The 17,029-nt window shown below is 42.2% G+C and overlaps 1 protein-coding gene across 1 annotated transcript in view; it reads left to right on the forward strand.

The window, feature by feature from the left end:
* Positions 1–17,029, forward strand: part of LOC115895758 (ubiquitin-protein ligase E3C-like) — a 43,881-nt gene that overhangs the window by 11,155 nt on the left and 15,697 nt on the right. The window contains exon 2 of the mRNA XM_030926373.1: positions 15,560–15,613. Coding sequence (XP_030782233.1) covers positions 15,560–15,613 — 54 coding nt within the window. The remainder of the gene's footprint in view (positions 1–15,559; positions 15,614–17,029) is intronic.

A 17,029-nucleotide genomic window follows, 5' to 3' on the forward strand; every position in this document is an offset into this window, starting at 1 on the left:
TTCTTTAATTCTTCTATTATAGAATGTAGGCACCTAGGAATTTGGAAGTGGGGCATCTCATTCTTTGACTGTGACCTGTGTTGTATACTGCCTTTAAAGCAACTGCTTGCTGCATGCCCCTGTTCTCTACAGGCCTCCAAATGCCACCCTTTACCATTTGTCAGCATGAAGGAGAAGCCATGCTTTCCATAGCCCATCACCTTTGGTGGTGGTCAAATTACAGGTGGTAATGCCTGCTGCTGCTGAGGGCATACAGACACTGGGCATAACCCACCTAGGGTTGGTTATAACAGATTTATCAAGAGTCTAACAAGGCCGGGCCTGGTGGCTCACACCTGTAATCTGAGCACTTTGGGAGGTGGAGGTCAGGAGTTCCAGACCAGCCTGGCCAATGTGGTGAAACCCCATCTCTACTAAAAATACAAAAAATTAGCTGAGCGTGGTGGCACCCACCTGTAATCCCAGCTACTCGGGAGGCAGAGGCGGAAGAATCGCTTGATCCCGGCAGGCAGAGGTTGCAGTGAGCCGAGATGATACCACTGCCCTCCAGCCTGGGTGACAGGCCAAGACTCTGTCTCAAAAAAAAAAAAAAGTCTAACAAGATACGGCCCCTCTGATCCAGCAGAACAAATTTCTACATTTAGAAATGTAAAAATTTATTCTAGTAAACTAATATGCTTAGGAGAAGATGCACGGGAAAGGTGATTTTATGGCGTTACTTATAATACTGAAAAATACTGAAACAGCCTACGCGTCTAAATACGGGACATTTGTTAAATAACCGTTAATATAGCAATACAGTGAAATACTGTGCAGCCATTTAAAGTGGTCATGATGTGTATTAATGTCTATCATTAATTTATTAGCATACTTATGAACATGATTTTTTGTTAATGGGAATAAGTAGATTACAAAACAGTATTGCAGTCTGCATTTAAATTATGTTAATTTGAACAGTCAAGATAGCTACTTTCCCAGTTTCTTAATTTCCACTGAATGAAAGAAAGATACTTGTTGCTTATTGCTGTGTAATAGAGCTTAAAGCAATACATTTTTGTTACCTTGGTCAGTTCTATGGGGCAGGCATCTGGATCCACTTCGGGGCTGGCCCGTTCACAAGCCTGGAAGTTAGTGCTGGCTGTTGGCAGGAGAGTCAGTTCTCGGCCGCTTGCGGGGCTCCTTAGGGATACCGTGTCCTCATGGCAGCTGGCTTCCCGCTAAGCTGCTGACCAGACAGAGCAGGGAGGAAGGGCAAAGCCTGTGGTGACTGACCGTCTCAAAGCCTCGCACTGTGACTTTGGTCATAGTGAATTTGTCCAGCCCACTCTTGGGGTGAGGGGAGTCGGGCTCCACCTCCTGAAGGGAGGCAATAGCAAAGCCTTTGTGGAAATAATCCTAAAGCCTCCGTAGAAGGGAACTTCAGTTTTAGCTAAGTCGTAAATGTTAGCACTGCAAAACAAATATGCTATGTTTTCTGTCTCAGCCTATTAGTTAAAAACTGTGGTTTTCCTTCTTACCTCTTTCCTTCTATATCAGTAGTTATTGGCTACATAAATAACAACACAGTGAGTTAAAAAGCAAGCATTGTCAACATACATTTTGGTGAATGTGAGTTCACTCAGAGGAGATTGTGTAGCTCTTTGGAAATGTAACAAAGAAATTGGCAAACTAGGAGCAGCTTAAAAAACAAGCAAATAGAGAACTGACTTAAAATGCCATTTTTCTAGATGAGCTCTCCTGATCATGTGCTATCTTTTCATGTGAACTCTTACCTTCTCCCTTATGCTGCTTGGAAATGTTTAGGTTCCTGCATTACCCTGCCTGAAATACTATCTATTAAGCCTTTTAAGTATCTTCCTCAAAAAAGCCTAGTAGAACCATAAGGAGTAATTTGTTTGTAACAGTGCAAATTCACTGATTTAGACCATTGAGCTTTTTAATCCATTTGCTCTTGGAGAGAAGAGGGGGCTATGCAGTTGGACCAAGGGGAGTCAATGATTTTGGAGTTAGTCAGTCCTTGGTTTGTCACCATGACAACCGTGGGGCAGGCGGTAGCCCTGTCATGACGGGGAGGAGAGGTGAGGGAAAGTGAGAAGCCGTGGAGCATCACAGAAGAGTGGCTGTCATCTGAGAACGCTTCTGCACAGCCTTGTACCCAGAAGTTGGTTTACCTTCTCTTCTAGTACCATGTGTGTAACCTGTTTCCAGAACCCCAAGCAAGCATCATTTTTTGTGTGCTGGACTGGGTGGGATTCTTAGGACTATTTACATATTAACATTCCTGTCACCAGTTAGAGGGACAGCATGGGCAAGGGTGTCCAGCCATGGAGACGGGTGTTCAGCTACAGGTTGTGGCCAGAATGGGGGTGGGCAAAGGGTGTGGGCAAAGTAGAAGAGAAGGCTGAAAGGAAGGTAGTCAGGGACAGAGCTGGGAGGAAGGTAATCAGGGACAGAGCTGGGGGGGCATTGTAGGCCACACTAAGGCATACTCAGGGAGGACTGGAAAGCCGCTAAAGGGTTTTAAGCACATTAATGAGACTTAGGTTTTAGAGATGCGTGGGGGGCAGTTTGGGTGTTTGATTCTAGGGAGGCAAGGCCTGAAGCCAGGGAAGTCAACGGAGAAGCACCCGCACTTGTGCCTGAAGAGCAATGAGGGCCTAAAACCTGCAGAGGGCATTTTCTTTTAAGGATGTTTGTTTCTCTTCTTATTTGTCACATTTAGATTTGGTGTGATACTCATTATTTGTTCTCCTGCAGGGCGCTTTTCTTGTATGTGCTCATTGATCTTGACTTCTGTTATGTGAGGCAGAGGTGTTAGTGTCCTGTGGAGGAAGAAATCAAGGCCCAGAGTGTCCAAATAATTTAGCAAATCCCACAACACTGCCCTGTGGTTTATCCGGATACCGTAAGGCCTCTCCCTCGTGTCTGGGCAGGTTGTCTTGCCTGCACATCTTGCTTCTGTCTTCTGCTTTACTTGTGCATTCCTGTAACTGCTTGGAAAGTTGGAGGACCACATCCTGCAGGCACTGAGAAGGTGGCTCCAACAGTCCTATATCTTTTGGAACTAATTTTTCTTACAATGCAGCTTTAACATTGTTTAATTTTTTGCCAGGCGTGGTGGCTCACGCCTGTAATCCTAGCACTTTGGGAGTCCGAGGGGGGTGGATTGCCTGAGGTCAGGAGTTTGAGACCGGCCTGGCCAACATGATGAAACCCCGTCTCTACTAAAAATACTAAAATTAGCCAGGCATGGTGGCGGGCGCCTGTAATCCCAGCTACTCGGGAGGCTGAGGCAGGAGAATGGCTTGAACCCCAGAGGAGCGGAGGTCGCAGTGAGCAGAGGTCGTACCACTTCACTTCAGCCTGGGTGAAAGAGTGGGAAAGTTTTGTTCTCAAAAACAAAACAAAATTGTTTAATTTTTTAAATATTATTTTAGAGATGTGTTAGTAGACACTAGTTTGTTGGCAGTTAGCACAGTTCACATCACATCTTGCTACTGTGAAACCCCTTTACTGCAAAAAATGAAATCGTAGAAAGTGTAACCTTGAAAAAAGAATAGTTAACTCTGGAACCAACTGTCTGTGACTTAGCTGTTCATCTTTTCTGGGCTTTTCTTTATTGGATCATGTAATGGGAAAGTCATAATTCTCTAATTTTTTTTTTAACAGAGTCAAAGTCTCACGATGTTGTCCAGGCTGGTGTTGAACTGAGCTCAGTTGATCCTCCCACCTTGGCTTCCCCAAGTGTTGGGATTACAGGCGTGAGCCACCATGCCCAGCCGGAACATCATTATTCTTGATCATGAGAAAGCCAAACTAGATTATCACGAATCTTGCTTGCTCTAAGAATGATTACGTTTCTACTCTGCAGTCAGTGAGTGGCCTTTCTAGAAAGTGAACTTTCTGGAGGCTGAGGCAGGCAGATGCCTTGACCCCAGGACTTCCAGATCAGCCTGGGCAGCATGGTGAGATCCCGTCTATACCAAAAATACAAAAAAAAAAAAAAAAAAAAAAAAAGTTGGGCATGGTGGTATGCACCTGTGGTTTCAGTTCCTCGGGGGGCTGAGGTGGGAGGATGGTGTGGCGGGGCGGGGCCAAGGTTGCGGTGAGCCAAGACCGCACCACTGCACTCCAGCTTGGGTGACAGAGCGAGGCCCTGTCTGGGAGAAAAAAAGTTAACTTTTTCTGGCCGGTGGCTCAAGCCTGTAATCCCAGCACTTTGGGAGGCCAAAGTGGGTGGATCACAAGGTCAGGAGTTCAGACCTGTCTGGCCAAGATGGTGAAACCCTGTCTCTACTAAAAATACAGAAATTAGCCAGGTGTAGTGGCAGGCGGCTGTAATCCTAGCTACTTGGGAGGCTGAGGCGGAGAATTGCTTGAACCCGGGAGGTGGAGGTTGCAGTGAGCCAAGATCACACCACTACACTCCAGTGTGGTGACAGATTGAGATTCTGTCTCAAATAAATAAATAAATAAATAAATAGACCTTCTAAACAGCATCCATGAAATCATCTCCCTGAACCCCCTAACTTCCCACTATTATTTTCTCAGTATCCTTTCAGAACAAGTCTAAACATAAACATGTCCTCCCCTCTCATTTGCAGTTAAAATGAGAGATCATATTGCTTTTTCACCTCAACAAAATGTCTTTAGTGATTCCATATCAGCATTTTTATATTTGTTATTTTTGTGGTATATAATATTCCATAGCATAGTTTATATCATACTTAATATAACCACTTTCCTATCAATGGATACATATAAATTGTCTTTAGAGTTTTGCTATTAAAATAGTGCCTTATTTACGACACAATTCTGAGGTAAGAAAAGAAAGTCTCTTGGTGTATATTGTGGTATTTAAATGATCGCATTTTGCATTGGATACTTCATTTTTTCTCTAGTCAAGTGAAGCAGGAGTGGAGAAGGAACAAAGAAATCTGTAACTGGTTGTAGTCAGTTAGACTTTATTTTTAGAAATGAGCTCTTATGATTATAAAATAATATTGATAATTGGAAATGTAGGATATACTGAAATGTATTTAACAATTGCCTATTGGAACCCTACCCATCCCTTAGAAATGAAATGCTGTTAATGCATAGTCAGTTTTTTCCCCATCTTTGTGATGGTAAATGGTCAAATATTTTCCTAGCATTTTAAAAAATTTCTTTAGAATTTGCATCATTTTATGCATTGTTTTATAAATATGATTTCTAGTGGCTTATGATGATGCACCTTTAAGTATGTTTTGCGTATGTGAAATTGGTGATTCTCATATTTTCATAGAGGTTCTTATTTCATGTAGGTCTGCAAAAAGGAACCCCACTCCCCCCCACACACGGTAGCTTATGCATTATTCACAAATGTTAACTTTTAACATTTTCGTTTACTCAAAGTCAGTGTTCTTTGAAGTGCATAAAATAGCTAGCATTGTGTTAGTGCCTGAGAGCCAGAAAATACTGAACTGAAACGGATGTGAAGCTGATAATACTGTGTAAATGGAGTAAATTGTTAATGGAAGATAAGCCAAATAGATGAAACAAAAACCTCACAGTGTTTTTTTTTTTTTTAAATCAAGATATTTACAAACGTGCTAACAATCGTTCTATAAATGCTCAGTGATTAATTTGGGCATGTTGTCTTTTGGAAGTTACTTAAATTTACTTTGACATTCACTCTAGTTTTTTAACATAAAAATTTTAATGAAATCTGATTGAAACTATGTATGCTTTACTATTTCAAATAAAGAATAAACTTTGTTACCACTAAATTTATTTAGTGAAGAAAGCATTTTCCCCCCATTTAAAATCATTTAGTGAAGAAAGCATTTTCCCCACATTAAAAAAAAAAACAAAACGAAAAGAAAAGAAAATCACCTTGGTAAATGGCGTTTGTAAAGTTTGATCATATTTCATGTTCAGAGAAGATAAGGATAGTGCCTAAAGCTGCACGGCACCCAGAGCAGTTGGCTGTGCTCACTGTGGATTTCACGTTGGTGGGTAGTTAACAGCAGGGAGCGTGCACGCTGTCAGGACGACGGCCTTGGTTGTTTCAGAGACCCTGCAGGTGTTTGATGGACCTTGTCTGTAACTGCTACTAGGCATCCCTATGGGTTCTACATCTGCGTAATTTAAAAGATAAGAATGTTTTCAGCTATGAGTACAATAAATTGAAATAAAAAACTTGTTTGTCAATAGGAAGTTTAGTCCTTTGTTAAAATCTAAATGTGCTTTCTCCTGATACCTTACTTGCCCCTTTCCTCCCAGCCACTTAGTGATGAACTTATTCCTCATTATATTGAGCTGTTTTTAGAACTTGTTCTCATATTACTTTGTTACTACTTTTAGAAAGTGAGAAAATATTATAAGTACATGGGTAATCATTCAAATGGGAATATGAAAGATCAAATAAAATACTAGAACTTTTCTTGCCTTTCACCTCCACTCCTCACACCCCCAGTTCTTTTTTTTTTTTTGAAACAGAGAGTCCTGCTCTGTTGCCTGGGCTGGAGTGCAATGGTATGATCTCGGCTCACTGCAACCTCTACCTCCCAGGTTGAAGCGATTCTTGTGCCTCAGCCTTTCGAGTAGCTGGGACTACAGGCGCACGTTACCACCCCTGGCTAATTTGTGTATTTTTCATGGGGACGGGGTTTCACTACGTTGGCTGGGCTGGTTTTGAACTCCTAATCTCAAGTGATCCACTGCCCTGGCCTCCCAAACTGCTTGCATTATAGGCATGATGAGCCACTGTGTCCGGCCCCAATTCTTTAATCCTTATATTCACACTCTATTTTGGGATTTTTACACATCCTGTCAGAGCTGTTCTCTACACATATAATCATATACGTGTGTAAATTCCCTTCTTTTTGAAAAAACACAAGCTAGAGCATATTGAACAGATTGTTGTACTTCTGTCCCCCTTAACAGAACATCTCGGAGACAGTTCCTGATCAGTAGATAGATCTGCCACATTCCTTTAAAGAGCTATGTGATACTCCATGTAGTGAATGCCCTGTAATTTATTCAGCAGCCAAAAAAATAGAGCCGACTCCGGTGGGTTATTAATGTGGTCCTTATGATATGTGAAGACAGCCCTATTTATAGTTAGTGTCTTCAGTTATAAGACAGTCTTCATCATTCGACTTTTTTTTTTTTTTTTTTTTTTGAGACGGAGTCTCGCTCTGTCACCCAAGCTGGAGTGCACTGGCCAGATCTCAGCTCACTGCAAGCTCCGCCTCCTGGGTTCACGCCATTCTCCTGCCTCAGCCTCCCGAGTAGCTGGGACTACAGGTGCCCGCCACCTCGCCCGGCTAGTTTTTTGTATTTTTTAGTAGAGACGGGGTTTCACCGTGTTAGCCAGGCTGGTCTCGATCTCCTGACCTCGTGATCCGCCCGTCTCGGCCTCCCAAAGTGCTGGGATTACAGGCTTGAGCCACCGCGCCCGGCCCATCATTCGACTTTTAAAAGCTCATGTCAGGCCCAGCTGGTAGGAGGAAAAAATAAAGGTGTAGGCATGATCCTAATTCACAATTATGAATATCAGCATGTGGCTCACACTAGTGTCAGCTTCTGAAAGTGAAATTTCAGCATGCTATTAAAAATAAACCTGCAACAATACATTAAAAAATTTAGCATACAGAAATCCATGCTAGTGATATGGATGGTAATAGGCCATGCTATGTATATAATCCTAAGCTGGAGCTACTGAATTCTTGAGAAATTTGAGTACATTAAGAATTAAAACTTTGGCCGGGCGTGGTGGCTCAAGCCTGTAATCCCAGCACTTTGGGAGGCCGAGACGGGTGGATCACGAGGTCAGGAGATCAAGACTATCCTGGCTAACACGGTGAAACCCCGTCTCTACTAAAAAATACAAAAAAAAAAAAAACTAGCCGGGCGTGGTGGCGGGCGCCTGTAGTCCCAGCTACTCGGGAGGCTGAGGCAGGAGAATGGCGTGAACCCGGGAGGCGGAGCTTGCAGTGAGCTGAAGTGAGCTGAGATCTGGCCACTGCACTCCAGCCCGGGCGGCAGAGCGAGACTCCATCTCAAAAAAAAAAAAAAAAAAAAGAAAAGAAAACTTTGTACACAGAAAAATATAACCAAGGTTAAAGACAGTGACGAAGGGAATATTTGTAGCATCATGAAAATGATTTTTTGTAAAACAATACGAAAAGATCAATGAAATGGAAAAATTAAATGGTTCAAACTGCATAGGGAAATAAAAATATCCTTTAAACATGAGAACTTTAGCCTTATTTAAAAAAAATACAATTAGTACTACAGTGAAATAAGGCTTTGTGCCTATCTACTTGGCAAACATAAAAAGTTAGATGCCGCACTGTGCAGGTGAAGACAAGGGACAACAGTCACTTTTCATACCTTGACATGATCTCCTTGGAGGACAATTTGGAAATATTTATTAAAATTCAAAATGCACATAGCCTTTGACCTGGCAGTTTTATTTCTGGAAATTTAACCTACAGACATTACTGACACATTTGCAAGGATATCTACTACAGTTTTATTTAATTTAGCCAAAAACTGAAAACAACCTAAATGACCTTTAAGATATAACATGGTGGCTGGCCGTGGTGGTTCATGCCTGTAATTTTAGCACTTTGGGAGGCCGAGGTGGGTGGATCACCTGAGGTCAACAGTTTTGAGACCAGCCTGGCCAACGTGGTGAAACCTGGTCTGTACTTTAAAAAACAACACAGAAATTAGCCAGGCATGGTGGTGGAAGCCTGTAATCCCAGCTGCTTGGAGGCTGAGGCCGGAGAATTGCTTGAACCTGGGAGGCGGAGGTTGCAGTGAGCCGAGATCGTGCCACTGTACTCTAGCCTGGGCAACAGATATATATGTGTGTGTGTGTGTGTATAGAGAGAGAGAGAGATAAACATGGTGAGACCTAATGTCTACCTCTTTTTTCCTTTTTTTTTTTTGTAAAGAAAGTCTTGTTTCATGGCCTAGGCTGGTCTTGAACTCTTGGCTTCCAGTGATCCTACTACCTTGGCCTCCTAAAGTGCTGGGATTACAAGTGTGAAACACTGTGCCCGGCCCTAGAGTCAGCTTTAACTTGGTGGCTGTGAAGAAAATCAAAGGAAACAGATATAATGAAGCTTTTTGAAAACCAGTTTTTCATGGACTGGCTGAGAGAGGGAACCTAATCTATTACGTGCCAAATTCCAGTGTGAAACCCTGCACTGATACTTTATTTTGAAACCATAAGCCATAGCACCCAAAACCTCTGTTCAGCTTTTGGGAACAAACAGGTTCAAAGTAGATGCACAGAGTGGCAGGACCGATATGGAGAACACTGCATCCGTGCATTGTGTTTAATCACAAAGGCTAGAGCTGCTAATTGACCAAATGGGAAGCTGCTGCCAAAGCTGTGATTAAAAGTGATGATTAGTCACAAAGCAAATAAAATAATGGACAAGATTCCTTTGTCTAATGATTTAGCTCATTGTCCATTTTTAGATAGGGACAGATACATTGAGCAGCTGTTACTTTCCTGGGGAAGACAAACTTGGTTCTGTTCGCTGGAGACCGATGAACCCACTGATATTCTGAACTCAGCTAATCCTTTGCTTTGTCAGGCATAAGCTGAATAGACAAGTCCATGGAGACATTTTTTTTCTAGCTCATAAATTAGAAGAAATGCTTTAAAATCTTTTGTTGATTTTATGACAAGTGATGACATAGACTCCAAGTGTGTTGAATGGGAAAAGCAGAGATGGTGTCTTGGGTTAATATGAGAATTTGGTCCATTGTGCTACATCACCAGAAACTTTACCAGAACTGAAGTCTGCTCCCTTTTTGTATTGAAAACGCAGTCCTACTAGTCTCATATGCGGGGATATTAAGTCTGTTATCAATAGAGTGTGAAATCATCACTCTTGTGAAAGGCGGAGACTTAATTCTCTAGCCTTGTGAAGTTGTGGACAGTAACTACCAGCACCCACTTCTCCCTCATCCTGAAAGCTTGTAGGTAGCAGAGTCTCTCCTTGACTGTTATCTCAAGAAGAATGTCAAATCTTTGTGGAGTAAAACTTTCACCATGGCATACACATCTTGATTGTGGAGGAAAGAATTGTGAAAAACTTGAAAAAAGTATTTTGAATATAGCATTTACAAAGTTAGGAGTATTTGACACAGCAGCATGTGGGGAAAAAAGAAAAGAATAAAAAAAAACACAGAGTTAGGCTTAAACGTCTCCATGAGGGTTTTCCTAAACCAGTTGGCGGTGAATGGATCAAGACAGTCTCCCCCACCCTGTTTTATTAACATGTGAATATTACCAAGTAAGAGGACACATTGGAAAGATCAGACCGTGGATGGTTTCTTGAAGCGAAAGTTTGTTGAAGCAAAATGGCGTTTTGGTTAGGAATTCCTTTCAGAACCCAGTTCTGTCAGAGAGCATGATTAAACACCATTTGCAGCCGAGCGCGGTGACGCACGCCCATAATCCCAGCCCGTCAGAGAGCGTGATTAAATACCATTTGCAGCCGAGCGCGGTGACGCACGCCCATAATCCCAGCCCGTCAGAGAGCGTGATTAAACACCATTTGCAGCCGAGCGCGGTGACGCACGCCCATAATCCCAGCCTGTCAGAGCACGTGATTAAACACCATTTGCAGCCGAGCGCGGTGACGCACGCCCATAATCCCAGCCTGTCAGAGAGCGTGATTAAATACCATTTGCAGCTGAGCGCGGTGACGCACGCCCATAATCCCAGCCTGTCAGAGAGCGTGATTAAATACCATTTGCAGCCGAGCGTGGTGACGCACGCCCATAATCCCAGCCTGTCAGAGCACGTGATTAAACACCATTTGCAGCCGAGCGCGGTGACGCACGCCCATAATCCCAGCCTGTCAGAGAGCGTGATTAAATACCATTTGCAGCCGAGCGCGGTGACGCACGCCCATAATCCCAGCCTGTCAGAGAACGTGATTAAACACCATTTGCAGCCGAGCGTGGTGACGCACGCCCATAATCCCAGCCTGTCAGCGTGATTAAACACCATTTGCAGCCGAGCGCGGTGACGCACGCCCATAATCCCAGCCTGTCAGAGAACGTGATTAAATACCATTTGCAGCCGAGCGCGGTGACGCACGCCTATAATCCCAGCCTGTCAGAGAGCGTGATTAAATACCATTTGCAGCCGAGCGCGGTGACGCACGCCCATAATCCCAGCCTGTCAGAGAGCGTGATTAAATACCATTTGCAGCTGAGCGCGGTGACGCACGCCCATAATCCCAGCACTTTGGGAGGCCGAGATGGGTGGATCTCTTGAGGTCAGGAGTTTGAGACTAACCTGACCAACGTGGTGAAACCTTGTCTCTACTAAAAATACAGAAACTTAGCCAAACGTGGTGGCACATGCCTGTAATCTTGGGGGTGGAGGTTGCAGTGAGCCAAGATCGCCCCACTGCACTTCAGCCTGGGCCAGAGCGAGACTCTGTCTCCAAAATAATAAATAAATACCATATGCCTGCCTGATCTAATTACAGACATGTAAATTAGAATTCTTTGGTTAATATCAAAATTAAAAAATAAAACTGTCTAATAGAGCCTCATCTTCCTCTTAAACTAAGCAGCATAGTGTCTCGTATTCTTTTATTGTGATTATAAACAATTTCTTTTACCTTGAGGAATCAAGTTTCACATAGGGCTTTTTATACAAACTTACTAGATTTTTATGTATTTTTTATGTAATTCCATGATTATTTCTTTCTTTTTTTTTTTTTTTTTTTTTTTTTTTAAGAGATGGAGTTTTGTTCTGTCATCCAGACTGGAGTACAGTGGCATGATCTTGGCTCACTGCAACCTCTGCCTCCCAGGTTTGAGTGATTCTCCTGCCTCAGGCTTCCAAGTCACTGAGACTACAGGTGCACACCACCACGCCCAGCTAATTTTTGTATTTTTAGTAGCGACGGGGTTTCACCATGTTGGTCATACTGGTCTCAAACTCCTGACCTCAGGTGATCTGCCGGCCTTGGCCTCCCAAAGTACTGGGATTACATGCATGAGCCACTGCAGCAGCCACTTTCAAATTTAACTTTAAAAATACAGTTTTCATTGTATTTAATTTGGGGGGGATGCCTTCTGTTTGTGAGCAGTGATGCTGTTTTTCTATTTAGTGATGAAAGATTTCCCCTTGAGATAAATCCATTTAGGTTAAAAAAGAGTCTTTTGGCAAGACTAACACAATAGTTGATTGTATCGTTTGTATGGACCAAGTAGTAATTCATTATGCCCTTATATTTTATAACTGAGCCAGCTGATGTCTTAGTTGGTGGTGTCTGCAAGATTTCTCCGCTCTAAATTTTCTGTCTTTCCCATGGTAATTGATCTATATCTTGAGAGATACTTCAAGACTAGGCAAATCCTGTTTCCCCTCAAACTTTTGCCCACTAATCTTAGCATACATTAGTAGATCTTGTTTGCAGTGTTTATTACTGTAGTGTTTGGTGATTCTGTTTTTCTCTTTCCTTCTACATTTTTAAACTGGATTCTGTGAGGAAAGGTTTTCTTTTCCCTTGTTTGTTTATTGATTTGGTTATTTATATAAGTATTGAGTCCATGGTGCGTGTATGTGCATATAATCCTATGGATTAAAATCTAATGCTATCATTATTGCATAACCTTACTGTAATCGTGAGAGTATTGGAAAAACCCAAATTGAGGGACAGCATCCAGGACATGAAAGATGAAGATAAGAACTATATAGATTGGAGGAAGATTAAGAGGAAATAGTACCTAAATATAATGTGGGGTCCTGGATAGGATTCTAGAACAGATAAACGGCGTTAGTGGGAAAATTGGTGGATTTCTAATTAAGTTTGTAGATTAGTTAACGTTACTGTATCAGTGCTAATTTCCTGTTGATAATTGTATCTGCTTAATGTAGATGCCAGTAAGACATATGGAATAAGGGAACTTGTATCATTTTTGCAGTTTTTCTTTGTCTAAAATTAGTTTTTAAAAATTACAGAATATTAAATAAACAATCATGAATCATTTTAGTTAAGTTTAAAACAATATTTTTTCTGCTGTTGGACATGTGATAAGGGTTTTTTATGTGAAATTTTCTATGATAGAAAATATCTGGAGGATTAATTTCTTTGACTTGACTTTTTTTTTTTTTTTTTTTTTTGAGACACGGTCTTGCTTCATGACTCCGGCAAGAGTACAGAGGCATGATCTTGGCTCACTGCAGCCTCAGCCTCCCCAGTTCAAGTGATCTTTCTCCATCATCCCCCAAGTAGCTGGGACTACAGGCATGCGTCACCTGCCCTGCTAATTTGTTTTGTATTTTTCGTGGAGATGGGGTTTCAACATGTTGGCCCAGGCTGGTCTCATACTCCTGAGCTCAAGCGATCTGCCCACCTCGGCCTTCCAACGTGCTGGGATTATAGGCATGAGCCACTGCACCAGGCCTGGCTTTACATTTTGACAGTTAGAAACTTGATTCTAGGCTGAACATGGTGGCTCATGTCAGTAATCCCAGCAGTTTGGGAGACTGAGGCAGGCAGATCACTTGAGGCCAGGAGTTCGAGACCAACCTGGCCAATGTGGCAAAAACCTATCTCTACTAAAAATACAAGTTAGCCAGGTGTGGTGGTGTGCACCTGTAGTCCCAGTTACTCGGGAACTTGAGGCATGAGAATTGCTTGAACCCGGGAGGCAGATGTTGCAGTAAGCCAAAATCGCCACTGCACTCCAGCTTGGGTGACAGAGTAAGATTCTGTCTCAATTTTAAAAAAAGATAGAAACTTTGATTCTGAATATTGTTAGTTCACATATCAGTGTATAATTTTAAGTTGGCTTAACTACTCTCTGACACTGTTCTGATTAAATATACCTCTCAAGATATTTAATTTTTTTTTTGTTTTTTTTTTGAGACAGAGTCTCACTCTGTCACCCAGGCTGGAGGGCAGTGGCGCAATCTCGGCTCACTGCAAGCTCCGCTTCCCGGGTTCAAGCGATTCTTCTGCCTCAGCCTCTCGAGTAGCTGGGACTACAGGCACCCGCCACCACGCCCAGCTAATTTTTGTATTTTTAGTGGAGACGGGGTTTCACTATGTTGGCCAGGCTGGTCTCGAACTCCTGATCTCATGATCTGCCCGCCTCGGCCTCCCAGAGTGCTGGGATTACAGGCGTGAGTGCCCTGCTTAAATGTTTTTTTTTTTCTAATGATTCATATATAGTGTCTCTGACCTTTAACTTTTTTTTTTTTTTTTTTTTTTTTTGAGACAGGATCTTGCTTTGTCACTCAGACTAGAAGTGGCTTAATCCTGGCTCACTGCAGCCTTGACCTCCTGGGCCTAAGTGATTCTCCCACCTCAGCCCCCTGAGTGGCTGGGACTACAGGCACATGCTGCTGCACCCAACTATTTTTAAAAAGTTTTTGTAGAGGCTGGTCTCAAACTCCTGGGCTCAAGTAATTCTCTCGCCTTGGTTTCCCAAAGTGCTGGGATTACAGGCATGAGCCACCTCGCCCGGCCTGGACCTTTAATTTTATTTTGGAAGAAATTTACAAAAATAAAATGTCCATACAGTAAAGACTGGAACAATTTGAGGGGGAGAAAAGGGTTCTCTTTAAGTATTTTTCATTTATTTGAAGTTTTATTCTTTCACTTCCTTCTATAAACCAAGTGATTTTGTTCAAAACTTAGTTTTACTTATGAAAAAAAATTTTCATCAGAGAAATTGATTTCTTCGTTGAAATTTTTACTGAGGTAATTGTAGATTCATATAGAAATGATACCGAGAGGCCGGGCGCGGTGGCTCACGCCTGTAATCCCAGCACTCTGGGCGGCCGAGACGGGTGGATCACGAGGTCAGGAGATCGAGACCATCCTGGCGAACACGGTGAAACCCCGTCTCTACTAAAACATATAAAAAACTAGCCAGACGTGGTGGCGGGCGCCTGTAGTCCCAGCTACTTGGGAGGCTGAGGCAGGAGAATGGCGTGAACCCGGGAGGCAGAGCTTGCAGTGAGCTGAGATCTGGCCACTGCACTCCAGCCTGTGCGACAGAGCGAGACTCCGTCTCAAAAAAAAAAAGAAATGATACTGCACTCCAGCCTGGGTGACCGAGGGAGACTCCGTCTCAAAAAAAAAAAAAAAACAAAAACAAAAAACGAAAGAAAAGAAATGATACCCAGAGACCCCGTCCACATCACCCAGTTTCCTCTGGGGTAGTATTTTACAAAGCTAGTAAGATGTTGCAGCCGGAACTCTGACATTGGTACAGAGCACTAGTCTTACTCATATTTCCCCAGTTTTACCTGTATTCATTTGTATATGTGAAGAAATCAGTTTTTCTTCTTAGAAAACTACTGAAGTACTAACTTGTATTATATCTAGTGACTTCTGGGAAACCATTTAACTTCTTGTGCCTCAGATTTTCTCATCTGATTAAGTCAAGACAACTTTTTTGCATGATCTTAGAATCTTTTTTTGGGTGAAAACTTTCTATAATTTTTGTATGGGAGTTTTAAAATTGAAATTATAACCTTCCTTACCTCCTTTTTTCTCTTGTTTGGGTGTAGGAGGAAAAGGCTTCTCTTTTACATCGTACTCAGGAAGAAAGAAGAAAGAGAGAGGTAAAAACAGTTTTGTAATACTCTGTAGATAAGCATTTTTTCTACAGCATTTAAACACGCCTTGGTTTTACTGTATATATGTATATGTGTATGTATTTGTTATATATGACAGAACGTGTGTGTGTGTGTGTGTGTGTGTGTGTGTAGCTTTAGAAACATTTTTTGATTTCACTGTAAGTTACTTATTCTGGAGCCAGTGTAGAAAAAGATGGACTAAAAAGGCAGTTTCCAGACTGAAGAAGGAACATGGGCTTTTGGTTGACTTACATAATGATATGGTTTCCAGAAGATCTAGAAAGCCGTATTATAAACATAATGTTCATATTTCTTTTTTTTTTTTTTTAAGAGATTGAGTCTTGTTCTGTGACCCAGGCTGGAGTGCAGTGGCAAGGTCATCGCTCACTGTAGCCTTGACCTCCTGGGCTCAGGTGATCTTCCTGCTCTAGCCTCCTGTAGCTGGGACTACAGGTGCTTGCCACCATGCCCAGCTCATTTTTAAAATTTTTACATAGATGGGGTCTTGCTTTGTTGCCAAGGCTGATTTCAAACTTACGGCCTCATGCAGCTGCCTCCCTTATTTTCCCAAAGTGTTGGGATTACAGGCGTGAACGGCCTCATCTGGCTTATGATGTTGATGTTTCATGACACAAAAGGAGAAAGCTCACTGTTAAGACATGTGTCTTAACTGTTTGTGAAGAAGTTGAAAGAAAGACACTAATGGCATTTTTATTGTTTATCCTACATTATATGTTGTGATAGTTTCTTTAAATAGCTTTATTTTGTTGATTAATCTGCAATTGTACTCTTATGGCCTGCTTTTTTAGATAGAGTTTTTTGTTTTGTCATTTTAACAATTCATTTAGGCCTCTAACAAATAAGTTTTGAGAACTTATTATGTATGTACTAGGTACTGCTCCGCTTGCTGAGTATACAGATGGTGAATAAGACAGACAAGGTTCCTGCTCAGTGGTAGAATAGAGCCGTGAACCAGGATACTGAGGTGGTGACAAGACCTATGAGGGCAACAGAGTAATGTGATTACAACTGGAAGGGCCTATATTAGACATGGTGTTTACGGGAAGGGCTCTCTGAGGTGCTTAGAGTGAAAAGAGTTTTAGTCAGGATTTTCCAACCTTGGCACTGACATTTTTGAACAGATAATTTTTTGTTGGGGGGGAACTGCTCTGTACTCTGTACATTGGAGGATGTTTAGCAACATCTATGGCCTCTCCCCACTAAATGCCAGTAGCACTCCGTTCCCTCAGTTGTGACAACCAAAAATGTCACCAGAAATTACCAGATGTCCCCGGGAGGGCACTGCTCAACCAAGAAAGATATTTGTTGGGTGGTGTTTTTAATCTTGTTTTATGGAAAATTCTGGGCTATTATCTCTTCCATTAGTGCTTTTGCTTCATT

The sequence above is a fragment of the Rhinopithecus roxellana genome, unplaced genomic scaffold (genome assembly GCF_007565055.1).
Source record: "Rhinopithecus roxellana isolate Shanxi Qingling unplaced genomic scaffold, ASM756505v1 contig2242, whole genome shotgun sequence".
Classification (NCBI taxonomy): domain Eukaryota; kingdom Metazoa; phylum Chordata; class Mammalia; order Primates; family Cercopithecidae; genus Rhinopithecus; species Rhinopithecus roxellana.